The 15,883-nt window shown below is 41.4% G+C and overlaps 1 protein-coding gene across 1 annotated transcript in view; it reads right to left on the bottom strand.

The window, feature by feature from the left end:
• Nucleotides 1–15,883, bottom strand: part of TIMM44 (translocase of inner mitochondrial membrane 44) — a 100,377-nt gene that overhangs the window by 54,234 nt on the left and 30,260 nt on the right. The window contains exons 4-6 of the mRNA XM_073544685.1: nt 14,633–14,713; nt 10,168–10,317; nt 6,879–7,018 (exon numbers count right to left, since the gene is read on the bottom strand). Coding sequence (XP_073400786.1) covers nt 6,879–7,018; nt 10,168–10,317; nt 14,633–14,713 — 371 coding nt within the window. The remainder of the gene's footprint in view (nt 1–6,878; nt 7,019–10,167; nt 10,318–14,632; nt 14,714–15,883) is intronic.

The following is a 15,883-nucleotide window of genomic DNA, read 5'->3' as shown; positions in this document are numbered from 1 at the left end:
GTCTTGGGATACACAGCGCATGTCACAATTATATATAACTTGGAGATGGTGCATCCCAGGACGTTGACAATAATAGGAACTGCATCCAAATGAAAGGAACCTGTCACCAGAAAAAAAAAACGCTATTAATATGTAGACATGGGATTAACCTGCAGGTTTATAGTGTTAAGGTACTATCACACTTAGCGATGTACCAGCGATCCCGACCAGCGATATGACGCGGTCAGGATCGCTGATACATCGCTAAGTGGTCACTAGTGAGCTGCCACACAGGCAGATCTCACCAGCCACATCGCTGGGGACGGGGGTCGCTACTTACCTGTCACACCAGGCGATCCTGCGTCCTCCCGCCCGGCTCCACACGTCGCTCGTCGTCACAGCAGGAAGCCCCAGCAGGAAGCAGACGACGAGAAACGGTCCAGGACGTTCTCGCGCGATCAGCGATAACCAGCGGGGGAGCAGGTTGTAGGTAAGTATCAGAGACAGCGATATCGCTAGCAATATCGCTATAACGTCACAAGTTATAGCGATATTGCTAGCGATATCGCTTAGTGTGACATGCCCTTTACTAACCTGCCCTGCGTATTATTTTTGCAGCCAGCTGAGTACCAATATTAAAACATAACTTTTAATTAGGCCAATTTAAAACCATATACCTAACACAACGATTCTTAAAAAACACATCAAGAGCTCCTATTCATAGTATTTGATTCCATCTAAACCACATAAGTGGGAGAAAAAAAAATAATCATGCTCACCTACCCAGTAAAGGTCATGTGTTCATATGCAATTACATTTTGCATACACATTAATTTACTTTTTCAGCTCAGACCCAGTTTCTCATTTAGTTCAATGTGCATTCTGTGCATATAAGGGAGCGACCGCCCTGTTTCTGAGTTGGAAAATCCATCCTGTCCGGTCTATGCTATTACTGGTGGTTCAGTCCACATTTACGTCACTTGACAAGTGGAAAGGTTTTAAATACAAGAGTTAGGACAGCCCCACAGGGGTTGCCCTGACGTGGCAGGATGGCTTGTACATTATTTTGATCAAAATTATGTTAACTAAATACCCTTATTATTATTATTATTATTATTATTATTATTATTACTACCTTCATGCAATTTTTGCTATTTATTTTTTACTTTTTCATTTTAGGATATTTGTTTTGTGTTTTGTTATTGGTTTTCTTTGTGTAAAGGTCATGTGTCCATATGCATTTACATTTTGCATACACATTAATTTACTTTTTCAGCTCAGACCCAGTTTCTCACAAACCCAGTTGACTATCAAGACAGTGGTCGTCAAATCACAGGCATTTTTGTCTCTAAAATAGTCAAATCCCTTTCAATGCCTCTAAATAATTGTCGTATGGATAATAAGATAAGTAAATAAAGATGAAACGGTATACCCAAAATCTTGTTAGAAGCAGTCTCCTTCAGTCAAATATCCAACCGGCGATGCATTTTCTGGTATGGGAAGGAAGGGAATCCGGGCCTGGCATTATTATATCCCATTCAGAAGTAATAAACCCTAGGCTCACCCTTTATAGTGGAAAAAAGCCCTATAAAGTCCTACGTGCCCCTCGACGCATTTCTCCTTTAATGGGTCTTCAGGGAGGACAAATATATGCAGTAAAAAACAAATGTGATCAAATTCCCCTGTCCATCACTAGCTATGCACAGGATGCCAATGGCACAGGGTTGCATCAATCACGTTATTAAATACCTGTACCTGCCCAATGCCCGCACGTAGCCGAACAATGGGAGGAGAAAATTAACTTTATTACCCTGGCAGCGTTCATGTTCGGGTACGGGGGTGGCGTGGCTTCAGTCTCCGCTCTGAGAATACAGTGCAGTGGCTGTAACTGCAGATCACCTTCGACACTCTGATCCGTTTCGGCTAGCTAGTCAACAACCACCTTGCAGGAGAGTTCTGGGGAAGCTCTTTGCTGCCATGGAAGCCATGCCTGTTGCCCAGTTCCATACCCATCCTCTTCAGCTGGCCCTCCTGTCTGCTTGGGACAAGAGGACCCATCTCCCTGGACCGGCCCGTGGTTCTGCCTCTCAAAGTGAGGCAGTCCCTGACCTAGTGAATGCTATCTGCCTCAATCCTGCGCGGGAAGTTCTTCCTCCCTCTCCGCTGGTAGGTCATCACCACCGACGCCAGTCTCCTCGGTTGGGGAGCGGTCTTTCTTCATCAGCCGATTTTTTGAGCTATCAGGGTCTCGCATCGGGCTAGTGGTTTCTCAACCCCGCTGTTTTCAATCCTATATGCCATGGGGCACAACGGACGTCGACCTGATGGCGTCTTGGATGAACCACAAGGTTCCTCAGTTCATAGCCAGGTCCTGAGATCAGCTAGCCATCGGTTTCGATGCCCTAGTAATCCCGTGGTTCCAATCCAGCTGCCTTATCTTTTTCCGCCTCTCTCCTTGATTCCAAGAGTCGTGAAAAACGATAAATGTGGAGGGGATTCCCGTAATCTTGATAGCGCCAGACTGGCCAAGAAGGGCCTGGTAGGCAGAGCTGGTGAACATGCTCATGGACGCTCCGTGGAGGCTCCCAGATCTTCTCTCACAAGGTTGCCTCTTCCACCAGAGTTCAGTCTCGGAGTTTAACATCATGGTCGTTGAGGCCCCAGTTCTGAGGAAGGCTGTTTTTTTTCTCATCAGGTCATTCAGACCATGATTAGGGCAAGAAAACCAGCATCCTCGAATATCTACCACAGATACTGGAAGACCTTCTTTCAGTGGTGTGAGGTCAACAATTTGTTCCCTTCCTTCCATCCTGGGTTTCCTTCAAGTGGGTCTCGACTCTGGTCTATCACTCAGAACCCTTAAGAGGCAAGTTTCTGCTCTGTAAGTTCTATTCCAACAAAATCTGGCTTCTTGCTCCCAGGTAAAGACTTTTTGTCAAGGAGTTGCCCACCTGGCACCTCCTTACCGTCCTCCGATAGATGTATGGGATCTTAATTTTGTTCTTGGCACATCCAGCACACTCCTTTTGAGCCCATTCAAAATATTCCATCTTCTCTCCTGTCATGGAAAGTTGCCTTCTTAGTTGCCATTACGTCCATCAGGAGAGTTTCTGAGTTAGCTGCATTGTCCTGCCATTCTCTGTTCCCCATTCTACATCAGGACAAGGTAGCTCTTAGAACAGTTCCTTCCTTCCTTGTCTAAGGTGATCTCTCCATTTCACATTAATGAAATCATCCTTCCTCCGCTATATCCCTCTCTGGTCCATCCCCTGGTGAAGCCAAGTTGGATATGGTGACGAGAGCTATCAGAATCTACCTCTCAAGGACTGCTCCCTTTGTTCACTTTGATGCTCTATTTGTCATCTCCAGTTCGTCACCAGGCCTCAGCTTTACAGATTTGTGAGGCCACGACCTGGTCATCTCTGCACACCTTTGCAAGGATTTACAGGGTTCATACCCATGCCTCGTCTGATACAGGCTTTTGAAGGAAGTTGCTGCAGTCCCACCCTTGGGACTGCTTTGGGACATCCCATGATTACCTGTGTCCCCCATTGAAGCGATAAAGAGGGACGTTTGGTATTCACCATAAAATCTTTCTTGGAGCCTTCATTGGGGGACACAGCACCCTCCCTAAAGTACCTCTATTGGACCTAGGTGCCTTTGTTGTTGGGTTGGTACATATGTTGATTTTTGTTTGGTTCTCCTACTGCATTAACACTAACTGAGGTGCTTTTTGCCATTCGGTGGGTGTATACTACTGGGAAGGAGTTACCGTATATACTCGTGTATAAGCTGAGATTTTCAGCCCTTTTTTTGGGCTGAAAGTCCTCCCCTCGGCTCATACGCGAGTCATATACACCAAGGGATCGGCGGGGGAGTGTCAGATCATACTTACCCCCTGGCGCGTCTCTGCAGCACCCCTGCTTCTCCCACGCCTTCCTTCAGCGGTCACGTGGTACCGCTCATTAAAGTCAGGAATATGCACATATTCATGATGTTAATGAGCGGTACCACGTGACCGCTGAAGGAAGAGCTGCCGGAGATGCAGGGACTGCAGAGACCGCGCCAGGAGGGGGTAAGTATAGCGATATTCACCAGTCCCTGGTCCATTGCTGCCCGACGCTCTGTCCTCCGTGTCCTCTGTCAGTGACGTTCAGGCAGCAGAGGACGAGGTGACGTAGTTAGGGCGTGCCCTCTGCTGCCTGAACGTCACTGACAGAGGACCCGGAAGACAGAGAGCGCAGCGATGGACCGGGGACAAGCGAATATCTCAGATGCCAAGTCCTGAGCCAGCGGCGCCACCGGCACCTGTCTCCCATTGCGCGCTGGTGTCCTTTCCTGCTCAGGACCCGGCACCTGGCCCCCAAGCGACAGAGAGTTGAGTATGCCATTTTTTATTTGCAGCAGTAGGGGCTTATGGGGCATAATCTATGGAGCATCTTATGGGGCAGCATATGGGGGTATAATCTATTGAGGCATAATCTATGGAGCACCTCATGGGGGCATAATCTATGGAGCACCTCATGGGGGCATAATCTATGGAGCACCTCATGGGGCCATAATCTATGGAGCACCTCATTGGGCCATAATCCATGGAGCACCTCATGGGGCCATAATCCATGGAGCACCTCATGGGGCCATAATCCGTGGAGCACCTCATGGGGCCATAATCTGTGGAGCACCTCATGGGGCCATAATCTGTGGAGCACCTCATGGGGCCATAATCTGTGGAGCACCTCATGGGGCCATAATCTGTGGAGCACCTCATGGGGCCATAATCTGTGGAGCACCTCATGGGGCCATAATCTATGGAGCATCTCATGGGGCCATAATCTATGGAGCATCTCATGGGGCCATAATCTATGGAGCATCTCATGGGGCCATAATCTATGGAGCATATCATGGGGCCATAATCTATGGAGCATCTCATGGGGCCATAATCTATGGAGCATCTTATGGAGCATTTTATGGGGGCATAATCTATGGAGCATCTAATGGGGGGGCATAATCTATGAAGCATCTTATGGGGGGCATAATCTATGGAGCATCTTATGGGGGGGGCATAATCTATGGAGCATCTTATGGGGCCATTAACTTCATGGAGCAGTATATGGGGCATATTCTGTGGAGCATCTTATGGGGCCACTATTAACTTTTGTGCAGCATTAAAAGGGGTGTATTTTGTATGGAGCATTTTATGGGGCCACCATGAACTGTATGGAGAATTATATGGGGCTCTTGATTCAATATGGATATTCAAAAACATTTAACCTACTGATGTCGCAATTAATTTTACTATTATTGGTATCTATTTATTTTTTAAATTTACCAGTAGCTGCCACATTTTCCACCCTAGGCTTATAACGCGAGTCAATAAGTTTTCCCAGTTTTTTGTGGCAAAATTAGGGGGGTCAGCTTATACTCGGGTCGGTTTATACACGAGTATATACGGTATTTTGACTTTTTTGCCTAGTGTTTTTTGCCTAGCAACAACAGCATACACCCATGATTACCTGTGTCCCCCAATGAAGGCTCCAAAAAAGATTTTATGGTGAGTACACTCGCGCAGAACCCTCGAGAGAATTTCAGCACAAGCAGCGACAATCTAAGTATGCAGCATGAATCAGACTGTTGACAGTGAGAAGCAGAGGGGATGGAGAAGTGAGTAGTGAGGTAACACTAAGGGTTTTTTTTTTAACATTTTATTTTTTATGCTCTGAGGTCTGGAAATAAAGAGATATAATAACTTCTCCGCAAATCAAATTTCCTGGAAAAATAAAATTTTGTTTGATCCACTTGATTTTACTGCTCAAAAAATGACTTTGTGGAATTAGGAACAGAGCTTCTGAGTGGTCGGTGAATGTAGCAGAAGGCCACAGGTTGGTAGAGCATGCTGAGTTAAATGCGCAGATCAATCTAGTGGGAGCCACACTCTACTACACTGCTGTGTGCACGGCACAGTGGAGACAGTTTGGAGGAGATTGTTTCCAACCAACCCCTCTAATCTCCCTATGCCATTCACATCCTGCAGTAACGTGATACACGGTCAGTCCGTTAAAAGGAACCTGTCATGCAAGAAAACGCTATTAGCCTGCAGATAATAGAGTTTTGAAGCTGCTCGCTGCCAGCATTGAGAGCCCCGCTGCCGGGAGGAAAAGTAACTAAGGTAAGGTTTTGCCCTGAGCAAGAAGAGGTCCTGAATGACCTCGAAACGCGTTGACTATTAACCTGTTTTGAAATAAAGCTTTGAAGAATATTGTCTGCCGTCCATCTTTATCAGCAGTGCAGATTTGGACACATACACCCGGTTTTACAAGCATAAAATCTATACATTTTCTGCACCCAAATCCACACTAGTAATTACTGCTGTGAATTCCATTGCAGGTTTTTTTTACACTTTATTTTTAGTTAAAGAGCAACCTGTTAATACAGACTTCTAAAAGACATTAGATAAGAATTATGCAGTTTTTATGCTGTGCAAATTCCACACGTAGGAACATACCCTAAAGGTAGTGTCACACTTAACGATGCACCAGCGATCCCGACCAGTGATATGACGCGGTCAGAATCGCTGGTGCATCGCTAAGTGGTCGCTAGTGAGCTGCCACACAGGCAGATCTCACCAACGGCATAGCAGGGGTCGGGGTCGCTACTTACCTGTCAGACGAGGCGATCCTGACGTCCTCCCGCCCGCGTCCACGCGTTGCTCGTCGGTGCCACAGGAAGCCCAGCAGGAAGCTGGCGACGAGAAACGGCCCAGGACGTTCTCGCGCAATCAGCGATAACGAGCGAGGAGCCGGTCGGAGCCAAGTATCAGACATAGCGATATTGCTTAGTGTGACAGGCCCTTAAAACCACTAACTGCTGAGATATCTGCATATATACACTATATTACTCACTCGTTAGGTTCAAATATCTTTTCTTCACTCATTTTCTCGCCTGAAAATTCACTCCTCTTCCTCAACCTAGATGGTGGCCGATATGGCCCAGTTTGGGCTAAGATACTTTCATCAATCTCCTTCTTCACGGTTTCTACACCCTATAAAAAAAAAAAAAAAAAAAAAAAAAAATGGAGCCAAGAAATTCAGAAGGAGTACAAGCAAGAACTTTCCAGGCATCAACCTGCATATATTTGTTGTTTTTTTACGGTCACCATAGACTGTTTTGTTTTTTGCAATAAAATTACCTATTTTTTTAAAATTGAAAAAAATGCTTGAGCATGTGTGTCTGCGTTAGTCTTATAAAGAATCTTCCCTTGGCAATTCATCAAATTAGTCTTCATTTTTAAGTACAATAATAATATACAATACCCACCATATGTGTGCATTTATTTAACCATTTATTTTTTATTTACTGAAAAATAAATTTTATGTCCCACGTACAAAATTTCATTTACAGCACCACTCCAGAGTTTATTATTTATTTATTTGGAATCCCTTTGTTAGGGATCATGTTTCAGCCCGCCTCCGGCACCACATGACCTGCCAAATCACACATTGGTTTCTTTTTTCTTAATCTTCTCAATGCAAGTCTATGGGAATTCAGAACGAAGCTCTGTAGTAACCTCATTCTGAGTTTCGTAGCCTTGTATTGAGAAAAGGGACTTCTGGAACACACAGTGATCCGTTAGCTTACAAAAGCCGTTACATGGTGCCGAAGCAGGGCTGAAAACATATGAAGATGCTGACTGGTGAGTAAGTAACTACATTCAATACAATCACATACATAATCCCTAAGAAAGGGATTAAAAAAAAAAAAAAAAGGCTGGAGTGGGAATTAAATGAGCTTGATTGCTCATAAAAACTCTGATACTTCTGTATTACACAGTGTATTATGCCTGGGTCTAAAAGGAGATCCAAGATGGCAGCCAGGTGGGGCCACTCATGTCCCTCCTCTGCTGTGAAAACGCAATGGCCATAATCAGGTTGCAGGATTGTGATAGGCTAACAGATGGAGCACTCTCTCTAATTAGATGTCTGAAGTTGCTATCTAACGGGTTGCACTCCAGGGATGTGTTCTCACCGATCTCTGCAGTTTCAGCAGGAGCTTCTTCAGGGGTTACTTATAATCTAAAAGGGGAATCAAAAAGTCACCCAAGCTGAAATAAATATCTGAACAAAAACAGATTCTGAGTGTCAGATTTTAACGGTAACGAGCCTTCATTTACTGTAATTGTGTAGTATGAATGGGTTGAGCAACTAAACGTTCACTGCAGACAAAATCATTAAAGCGCGTGAAAAAATTCTCATTCAATTTTTGAAAGTTGTGTAATGTAAATGGAGATTGTTCAGCGATTTAGCCAACTAAAAGGATGAGTGGAAATTCAAGCCCTAAATAGGGTTGCAAGGCGACATTTCAGAAGTAGTTGGAATACATTCACAGATTCAATGTAATTAGCGGAAAAAAATTTTTGCTTTGTTTTAACTTTAATATTCTTTCTGCAGTTTCAATGGAAAAATGTTTGTAGAATACGTCATGAGTTCATGTACTCAAAGTAGCTAGCTTGGAATTTGAACGTTGAGTTGACCTATACTACAGATTATGTCTTTGTGAACATAGAGGACGATGTTCGATGTTACGATATAACGATCACGTACTATTTCATTCCTGATTCTCGTCCTACATAAACTCGTCTGACTTTTTGCTGGTCGCTGAGTAAACAAACCCTTGGCCAACCCTTCTCAGGCGATATGCCACTGCCAGAATTGTCTGGCAGTGGCTCCTTCATACAGAACACAGGAGTGCTCCAGGCCTATTCAGAGAGTAATACAACTGACTCAGCCATTCCAATTATCAATTTATACCACATTCCATTTGTTCTTTACTCAGTTTAATACATATGGTTAACTTGTTAACAGCCTAGGACTACATTTTCGTCACAGGTCACTAAGAAAAGCACACAGTTGGCTGCAGCTTAACCATTTTTAAATGCCCCTGTCAAATTGAAAGTGGCATTTAAATGATAATTGCAGAAATATTCATGCATCAGCTCCCATCGGACCCTGCAACGCGATTGCAGCGAACCAATGAGTTACCAGAGGCGTGCTGAAGGTTGCCATGTTAATCCTTTTGTGAACCTTATAATTTTACCATGTACAGCAACACTGTGGTATAATGGTATACGCTATAAGCAAGAAAGTTCAAGTGCCCTAAGAGAACTAAAAAAGTAAAAAATAAATAACAGTTATACTCTATTATATATCCTCCTTCAATGAATTAAAACATTTTAAAAGGCACAACATATATTTTGCATTGTAGCGTCCAAAATAGACAGATCTATTCTATTAAAATATACATTTTTTTAAACCGTACATTAAAAGGCAAAACGAATAAAAACACAACACACACACCAGAACTGTAATTTTTTTTTTTTTTTTAAATCACTATTTCCCCAAAAAGATGGATCGCAATGGAAAGAGCAAAATGTCATATGTTCCCAAAAATGGCATTAATAAATAAAAATGTCATCTCAGGACACAAGAAGCAAGACCTCACTCAGCCCGATCGATGGAAAAATAAAAGGATGAATTTCAGAAAATAAGGGGGGAAAAAAGCACACAAAAAATTCCCACACTCCCTCCAAAAAAAGTATTTTTTTTACCACTAAAATAATGCACAAAACAAGTTTAGTATTACTGTAACTGTACCGACATGGACAATGATGTTCTCAGGTAATTTATATTACATAACATACGTCATAAAATCTAGACCAAAAAAAACCTAATGTCAGAATTGCATTTTTCTTGCAGTTTCAGCTTACTTGGAATTTTTTCAACTTTCCAGTACGCTATACTGTAAAATGCATGTCAAATGGCATGCTTATTCAATAAACAAACATTCATTTGGTTGTGTCAATGGAAAAGTTACAACATTATGGCTCATGGTATAAGGGGAGGAAAAAGCGAAAGCGCAAAAATTCAAGATTAAATTCATATCATTATAAAGTCACAAAACTTTTATACAATGTTATTAAAATGACAAGATTGAAAATTCTTTAAAAAAAAAAACCTTCTATACATAACAATTGTGTGCCGAATAGTTTTGTAGTTTCTGACATGTACTGTGGCTCACTGAGGTAGTATCAGGATGTGGCAAGATATGAGCCATTAGGAATGGGTCTTTTATAACTCCAAAATATATAACTAAAGAAATGTTTACCAAAGAGACCAGATGGTATTGCAACGTTACCTGAGTGATAACCTTGAAAGCCGCTGTTTTGCCAAGCTTCTCACCTCCTTTGCTCACTGACTCGGCAGAATGTTTGGCTGTTTTTGCTGCCTCTTCAACTCCCTCACGGATTTTACGGCCAAGATCACTTTTGCCAACTTCATCAATGCTCTGCCAAAATAAGACAGGTTTAATTGTTTGCAAAAAGAAAAAAAAAAAAAAAAAAAACAGCAGAAAGCTAATACATTTAATGATATATTTGCATTCTGACCGAAAACCCAAACTATTATACACTGGTCAATGTTCATTAGTTATTGTCTTTTGAGATAAATAGCTCCAAACATACGTTGTCCAGTGGAGCGTTGTACAGTAGCATGCCTAGTACCATATGGCACCGTATTACAAAGAATATAAGAATATAAATAGCACAAGCTGCGAACAGAAATATAGTCAGTCAATGTGTTGTGAGAGCAGGATTTATTTAACTATCTTGACTTCATTTTGGTTATTCTACGTGCTTTGCAGAATAGAGTCTGAATGTATAGGTTTAGATTAAGAGTCCCGTGCATTCCTTTGTCTAATGGGACTTAGAAATAACACATAGGAAAGTGAAAGTACCACACCTAAACCCTTAAAAGGTGGGTGTGGATATTTAGTTTAGCCAATGAGATGTATATATGCTAATGCCAGCATGTATGTATCAGTATCAGCTTATCTCTACAATGTATGTCCAGTAAATGCCTATATAAAGAGTGAACAATGATGTAATAAGCAGAGTTCGGTTCTGATATTTAAAGAGAATCTGTCACCACCTCATTTTTGGCCTATGAGATGCGGCCACCGCCATCAGGGGCTTAGCTACAGCATTCTGTAATGCTGTAGATAAGCCCCCGATGTAACCTGGAAGATAAGAAAAACGAGTTAGATTATACTCAACCGGGGGTCCGGTCCGATGGGTGTCGCAGTCCAGTCCGGCACCTCCCATCTTCTAGCGATGACGTCTTCCTTCTTGCTTCTGCCGCGGCTCCTGCACAGGTGTACTTTATCTGCACTGCTGAGGGCAGAGTAAAGTACTGCAGTGCGCAGGTGCCGGGAAAGGTCAGAGAGGTCCAGCGCCTGCGGACTACAGTACTTTACGCTGCCCTTAATAGGGCAGATAAAGTACGCCAGCGCAGGAGCCACAGCAGAAGTAATAAGGAGGACATCATCGCTAGAAGATGGGAGGGGCTGCATGCACTGCATATCCAAGAATTCTAGAAAGAACATGCTATTACGTTTGCAAAAGTGTTATTTGATTTTTGAAGCATAAATGTGTCTGGAATAGATAGCAGATGCCATGTTGCATTTTCAGAGCCCCACACATGCCAAAAAAAAACAGAAACAGCCCAAAACTGACCCCATTTTGGAGACTAGACCCGTCAAGGAATTTATGTATTGGTGTACTGAGCATTTTTAACGTACAGGTGATTCACAAAACTTTATAACATTTATGTGAAAATAAAAATAATTTTTTTTCCATTAAAATACTGTTTTAGCACCAAATTTATAATTTATACAAAGAGCAACATGAGAAAATGGACCCTATAATTTTACTGAACATGGTAGTACCCCATATATGGTTGTACATTACTGTGTGAGCACACGGCAGGGATTGGATGGGAAGGAGCACTACTTGGCTTTTAGAATGCAGATTGTGGTTGCCAAGTGCGTGAGGTGCCAGATCAGCAGAACCTTCCACAAGTGACCCCATATTGGAAACTTCACTACTTAAGGATTTCATCTGGGGAGTAGTGAGTATTTGGAACCAATAGGTTCCTTACACAATTTTAAAACATTGGGTCATGGAAATATAACATTTTAGTGGTAAAAATTTACATTTTTTTTTGTTTGCTGCAAATTTATCAATTACACAAGGGTTAATAGGTGAAACTATGCCCCACAATTTATTGCACAATTTCTCTTGAATGTAGAGATGTCCCATATTTCGTCAGAGAATACTGTTTGGTCAAACGTTAGGGCTGAGAAGGAAGGAGCACTATTTTGCTTTTGGAACATAGATTTTGCTATAATAATTTGCGGGCGACATTTGCAGAGCCTCGAAGGTGCCAGAACAGCAGAAAAGTGACACCATTGTAGAAATTGCATCTCTCAATGAATTCAGCTACAGCTGCAGTGACTATTTTGTAAAATCCACGCGTGGCTTTTTTCTGGAGAATTACAAATATGCCAGTTTAGTTCCCATACATTGTGCCCCCATAAAGTGTATTGCCCCCCATACATTGTTCCCAGCTTGGGCTTATGGCTACATGCACCCTGTAAAATTGTTATTTGGGCTCTCCCCACTACAATAATGCCAATGCAACTGTGTGGCCACTTACTGTGGTTTAGGCACAGTGGTGCTCAGACAGAGGGTGGCATTAGGATATAGGAGAGCAGAATTCACTGAATTTTACTTGATGGGGCGGGAGCCATGTCACTTTTCCATATTCTTTGTACACCAGTAACGTGGGAACCCCTATATTTGTAGTGACAGATGAAGGACCTGAGAGGGGGATGGTTTTATGTGGGATGAGTTAGCGTTTTTATTGGTAACATTTTAAGGTACATAACATTTTTTGATCGCTTCCAGAATAAGGCTGGGATCACATTCTCGTGTTCTACACTGAGCATTTGCGTCAGGGTTTGTGTGAAAATCCCACAAAAATGCGATTCAGTTGAAACCCAACAGAACCACCCACCATGAGACAGATGGAAGCATATCGCACTCTGTTTGGCGTCTGCTCCGGTGGTATTCATCTTTTTAGGCGTGAACAGAAGGTCGACCAAACTTGTGTGCTAAAAAGACACCTAAAATAATGTGACACCACCGAAACATAGACCAGTTCCAAAGGGATTCCATCTGCCCTAATAAGTGAGTCGTTCCGCTGGGGATTTTGTTTGAATCGCGGTTTTGGTGATTTACATGGAAACCCCAACATAAATGCTCAGCGGAGAGCACAGGATAATTGGACCCTTATTCCGATTTTTGGGAGGCAGAACTAACAAACAGGCAGTACAAGAATATTTCTTATATTTATTTTAAGTGATAAGACGGATTTATTCTTCAGGTCGGTGCGATTAAACCAATACCAGATTTATATTTTTTTTTAGGTTTTGCTGCTATCAAAAAGTAAAAATGTATTTTTTTTTTTTTTTTTAATGAAATGTAGTTTTTTTGTTGCCATATTCTGAGAGCGGAAACTTTTAATTTTGGTCGACGAGCTGTACGAGGGCTTATTTTTTGTCAGACGAGTTGGAGATTTTTTAGTACTATCTCGGAGCACAATTTTTTTTTTAATGCTTTTCATTTAAATTTTTCAGACAGATTGATCAAATTATTTTTAATATATATATATATATATATATATATATATATATATATATATATATATATATATATATATATATATATATATATATATATATATATATATTTTTTTTTATTTTTTTTTTTTAAATTTTTTTTTCCCCTCAAGGTTCAATGTGTGGTAAAAGTGATGAATCCAATTTGTTCGATTAGTCAGTACGATTGCATTGATAGCAAACTTGTATTTTTTTAGGTTTTGCTACTTTTACAGACTGAAAACAATATTTTACAAAAACTGATTTGTTTTTGTATCACCATATTCTCAGAGCTGTAATCTTTACTTTTTTGCAAAATGAGGCACACTAGGGCTTGTTTTATGGCGTTTATTTATACCATTTTTTTACTTTTTGATGGCTTTTTATTCAATATTTTGTTTTTCAGACTGATGAAAAAGCAACATTTTTGCCATTATTTTTATTTAGTATTTTTTCACTGAGTTCACTATTTGAAATAAACAACCTGCCAGTTTTATAGATCGGGTCGTACCGGACCCGGCAATACTAATAATGTGTACCTTTTGTGTGTTTATTTTTGTTTTATCACAAAGGCTGAGCTTTTTCATGACTTTGTATGCTTTGTTTTTCACTTTTTCCCACTGTGGGACGTGTATATTTTTTAGTTTGATCTCTGGATTCACACATTGCAGTTTTTACTCGTGCACTGTATTGCCGGAGACCTGTCAGTGTCTCATTAATTAGACACCGAGTCAGTGAGATCTCACAGGCTACCGTACCATGGGGTGATCAGATGACCTCAGGGTACCATGGCAATGATTGTATACATATAGTAAGATGCTGTCTAGATTTACAGGGGTATTTAAGAGATTAATTGGCCCCGATTGGTTCCAAAAACCAGGCCGATACGGCAGGGTGTCACCAGTCATATACTGCTGTCACCAGCAGGAATTTCAGCTTGGTGTAGCACAAGTCTATTCTATAATATTCTATTACTATTTGAAACAGTGATGAACATAAGACCCCTTAACGACCACTGTTTTAATCAGCAAAGGCGGTCGTTAACACGTTAAGCTATCCTCTTCCTGCCCAGGTTAATGTATTCAGCACAGAAGTTAAATCTTACCTCTTTGACAGTGTCTGTTATTTCTTCAAACCTTTTCTTGAACACCCCAGAAGTTTTCATAGTTTCAGATTCGATTGTTTTCTGTAGTTTTTAAAAGAAATAAAAAAAACATTGAAGATTTCATTTCTTTGCACCTAGCATAATTGCCAGGGCTGTGGAGTCGGTATAAAATGGACCGACCTAGACAATAAATAATAAATTGGTACAGTAGTGCAATGCAGGTTTTGCTGCAAATTTTCTCATACGAATTTGTGAAATTTATGAAATGTCCTATAAATGTCTGTTCTGTTCCTGATCTAAGGATCTAGGCTCTTAGTTGAAATGAATCTGTGCTGCACTTTATCACTTTATGTACATTCTCAGTAGTGAGGCAGCAATGTGGGGTCAGAGTCAGGGAAATTGAGAGGAGTCTGAGATGTTTGTCTTACCGACTCCACTGCCCTAAGCATTGCATTTTTAATTCACTGACATTACCTAAAATATTATATATATATATATATATATATATATATATATATATATATATATATACACACACACATACACAGCCTTGCAAAAGTATTCGGCCCCCTGAAACTTTTCACCCTTTTCCCACATATCATGCTTCAGACATAAAGATACCAAATGTTAATTTTTGGTGAAGAATCAACAACAAGTGGGACACAATTGTGAAGTTGAACGAAATTTATTGGTTATTTTAAATTTTTGTGGAAATACAAAAACTGAAAAGTGGGGCGTGCAATATTACTCGGCCCCTTTAACTTAATACTTTGTTGCGCCACCTTTTGCTGCGATTACAGCTGCAAGTCGCTTGGGGTATGTCTCTATCAGTTTAGTACATCGAGAAACTGAAATTCTTGCCCATTGTTCCTTGGCAAACAGCTCGAGCTCAGTGAGGTTTGGTGGAGATTGTTTGTGAACAGCAGTTTTCAGCTCTTTCCACAGATTCTCAATTGGATTCAGGTGTGGACTTTGACTTGGCCATTCTAACACCTGTATATGTTTATTTGTGAACCATTCCATTGTAGATTTTGCTTTATGTTTGGGATCATTATCTTGTTGGAAGACAAATCTCCATCCCAGTCTCAGGTCTTTTGTAGACTCCAACAGGTTTTCTTCAATTTTAACCATCTTCCCTGTCCCTGCTGAAGAAAAGCAGGCCCAAACCATGATGCTGCCACCACCATGTTTGACAGTGGGGATGGTGTGTTGAGGGTCATGAGCCGTGTTGCCTTTACGCCAAACATTGTT

Source organism: Dendrobates tinctorius, unplaced genomic scaffold (assembly GCF_039654945.1).
Source record: "Dendrobates tinctorius isolate UK_male_01 unplaced genomic scaffold, ASM3965494v1 ptg000011l, whole genome shotgun sequence".
Lineage (NCBI taxonomy): Eukaryota > Metazoa > Chordata > Amphibia > Anura > Dendrobatidae > Dendrobates > Dendrobates tinctorius.
Note: the sequence above shows the minus strand (reverse complement) of the source record. Positions and strands in the feature narration are given on the sequence as shown.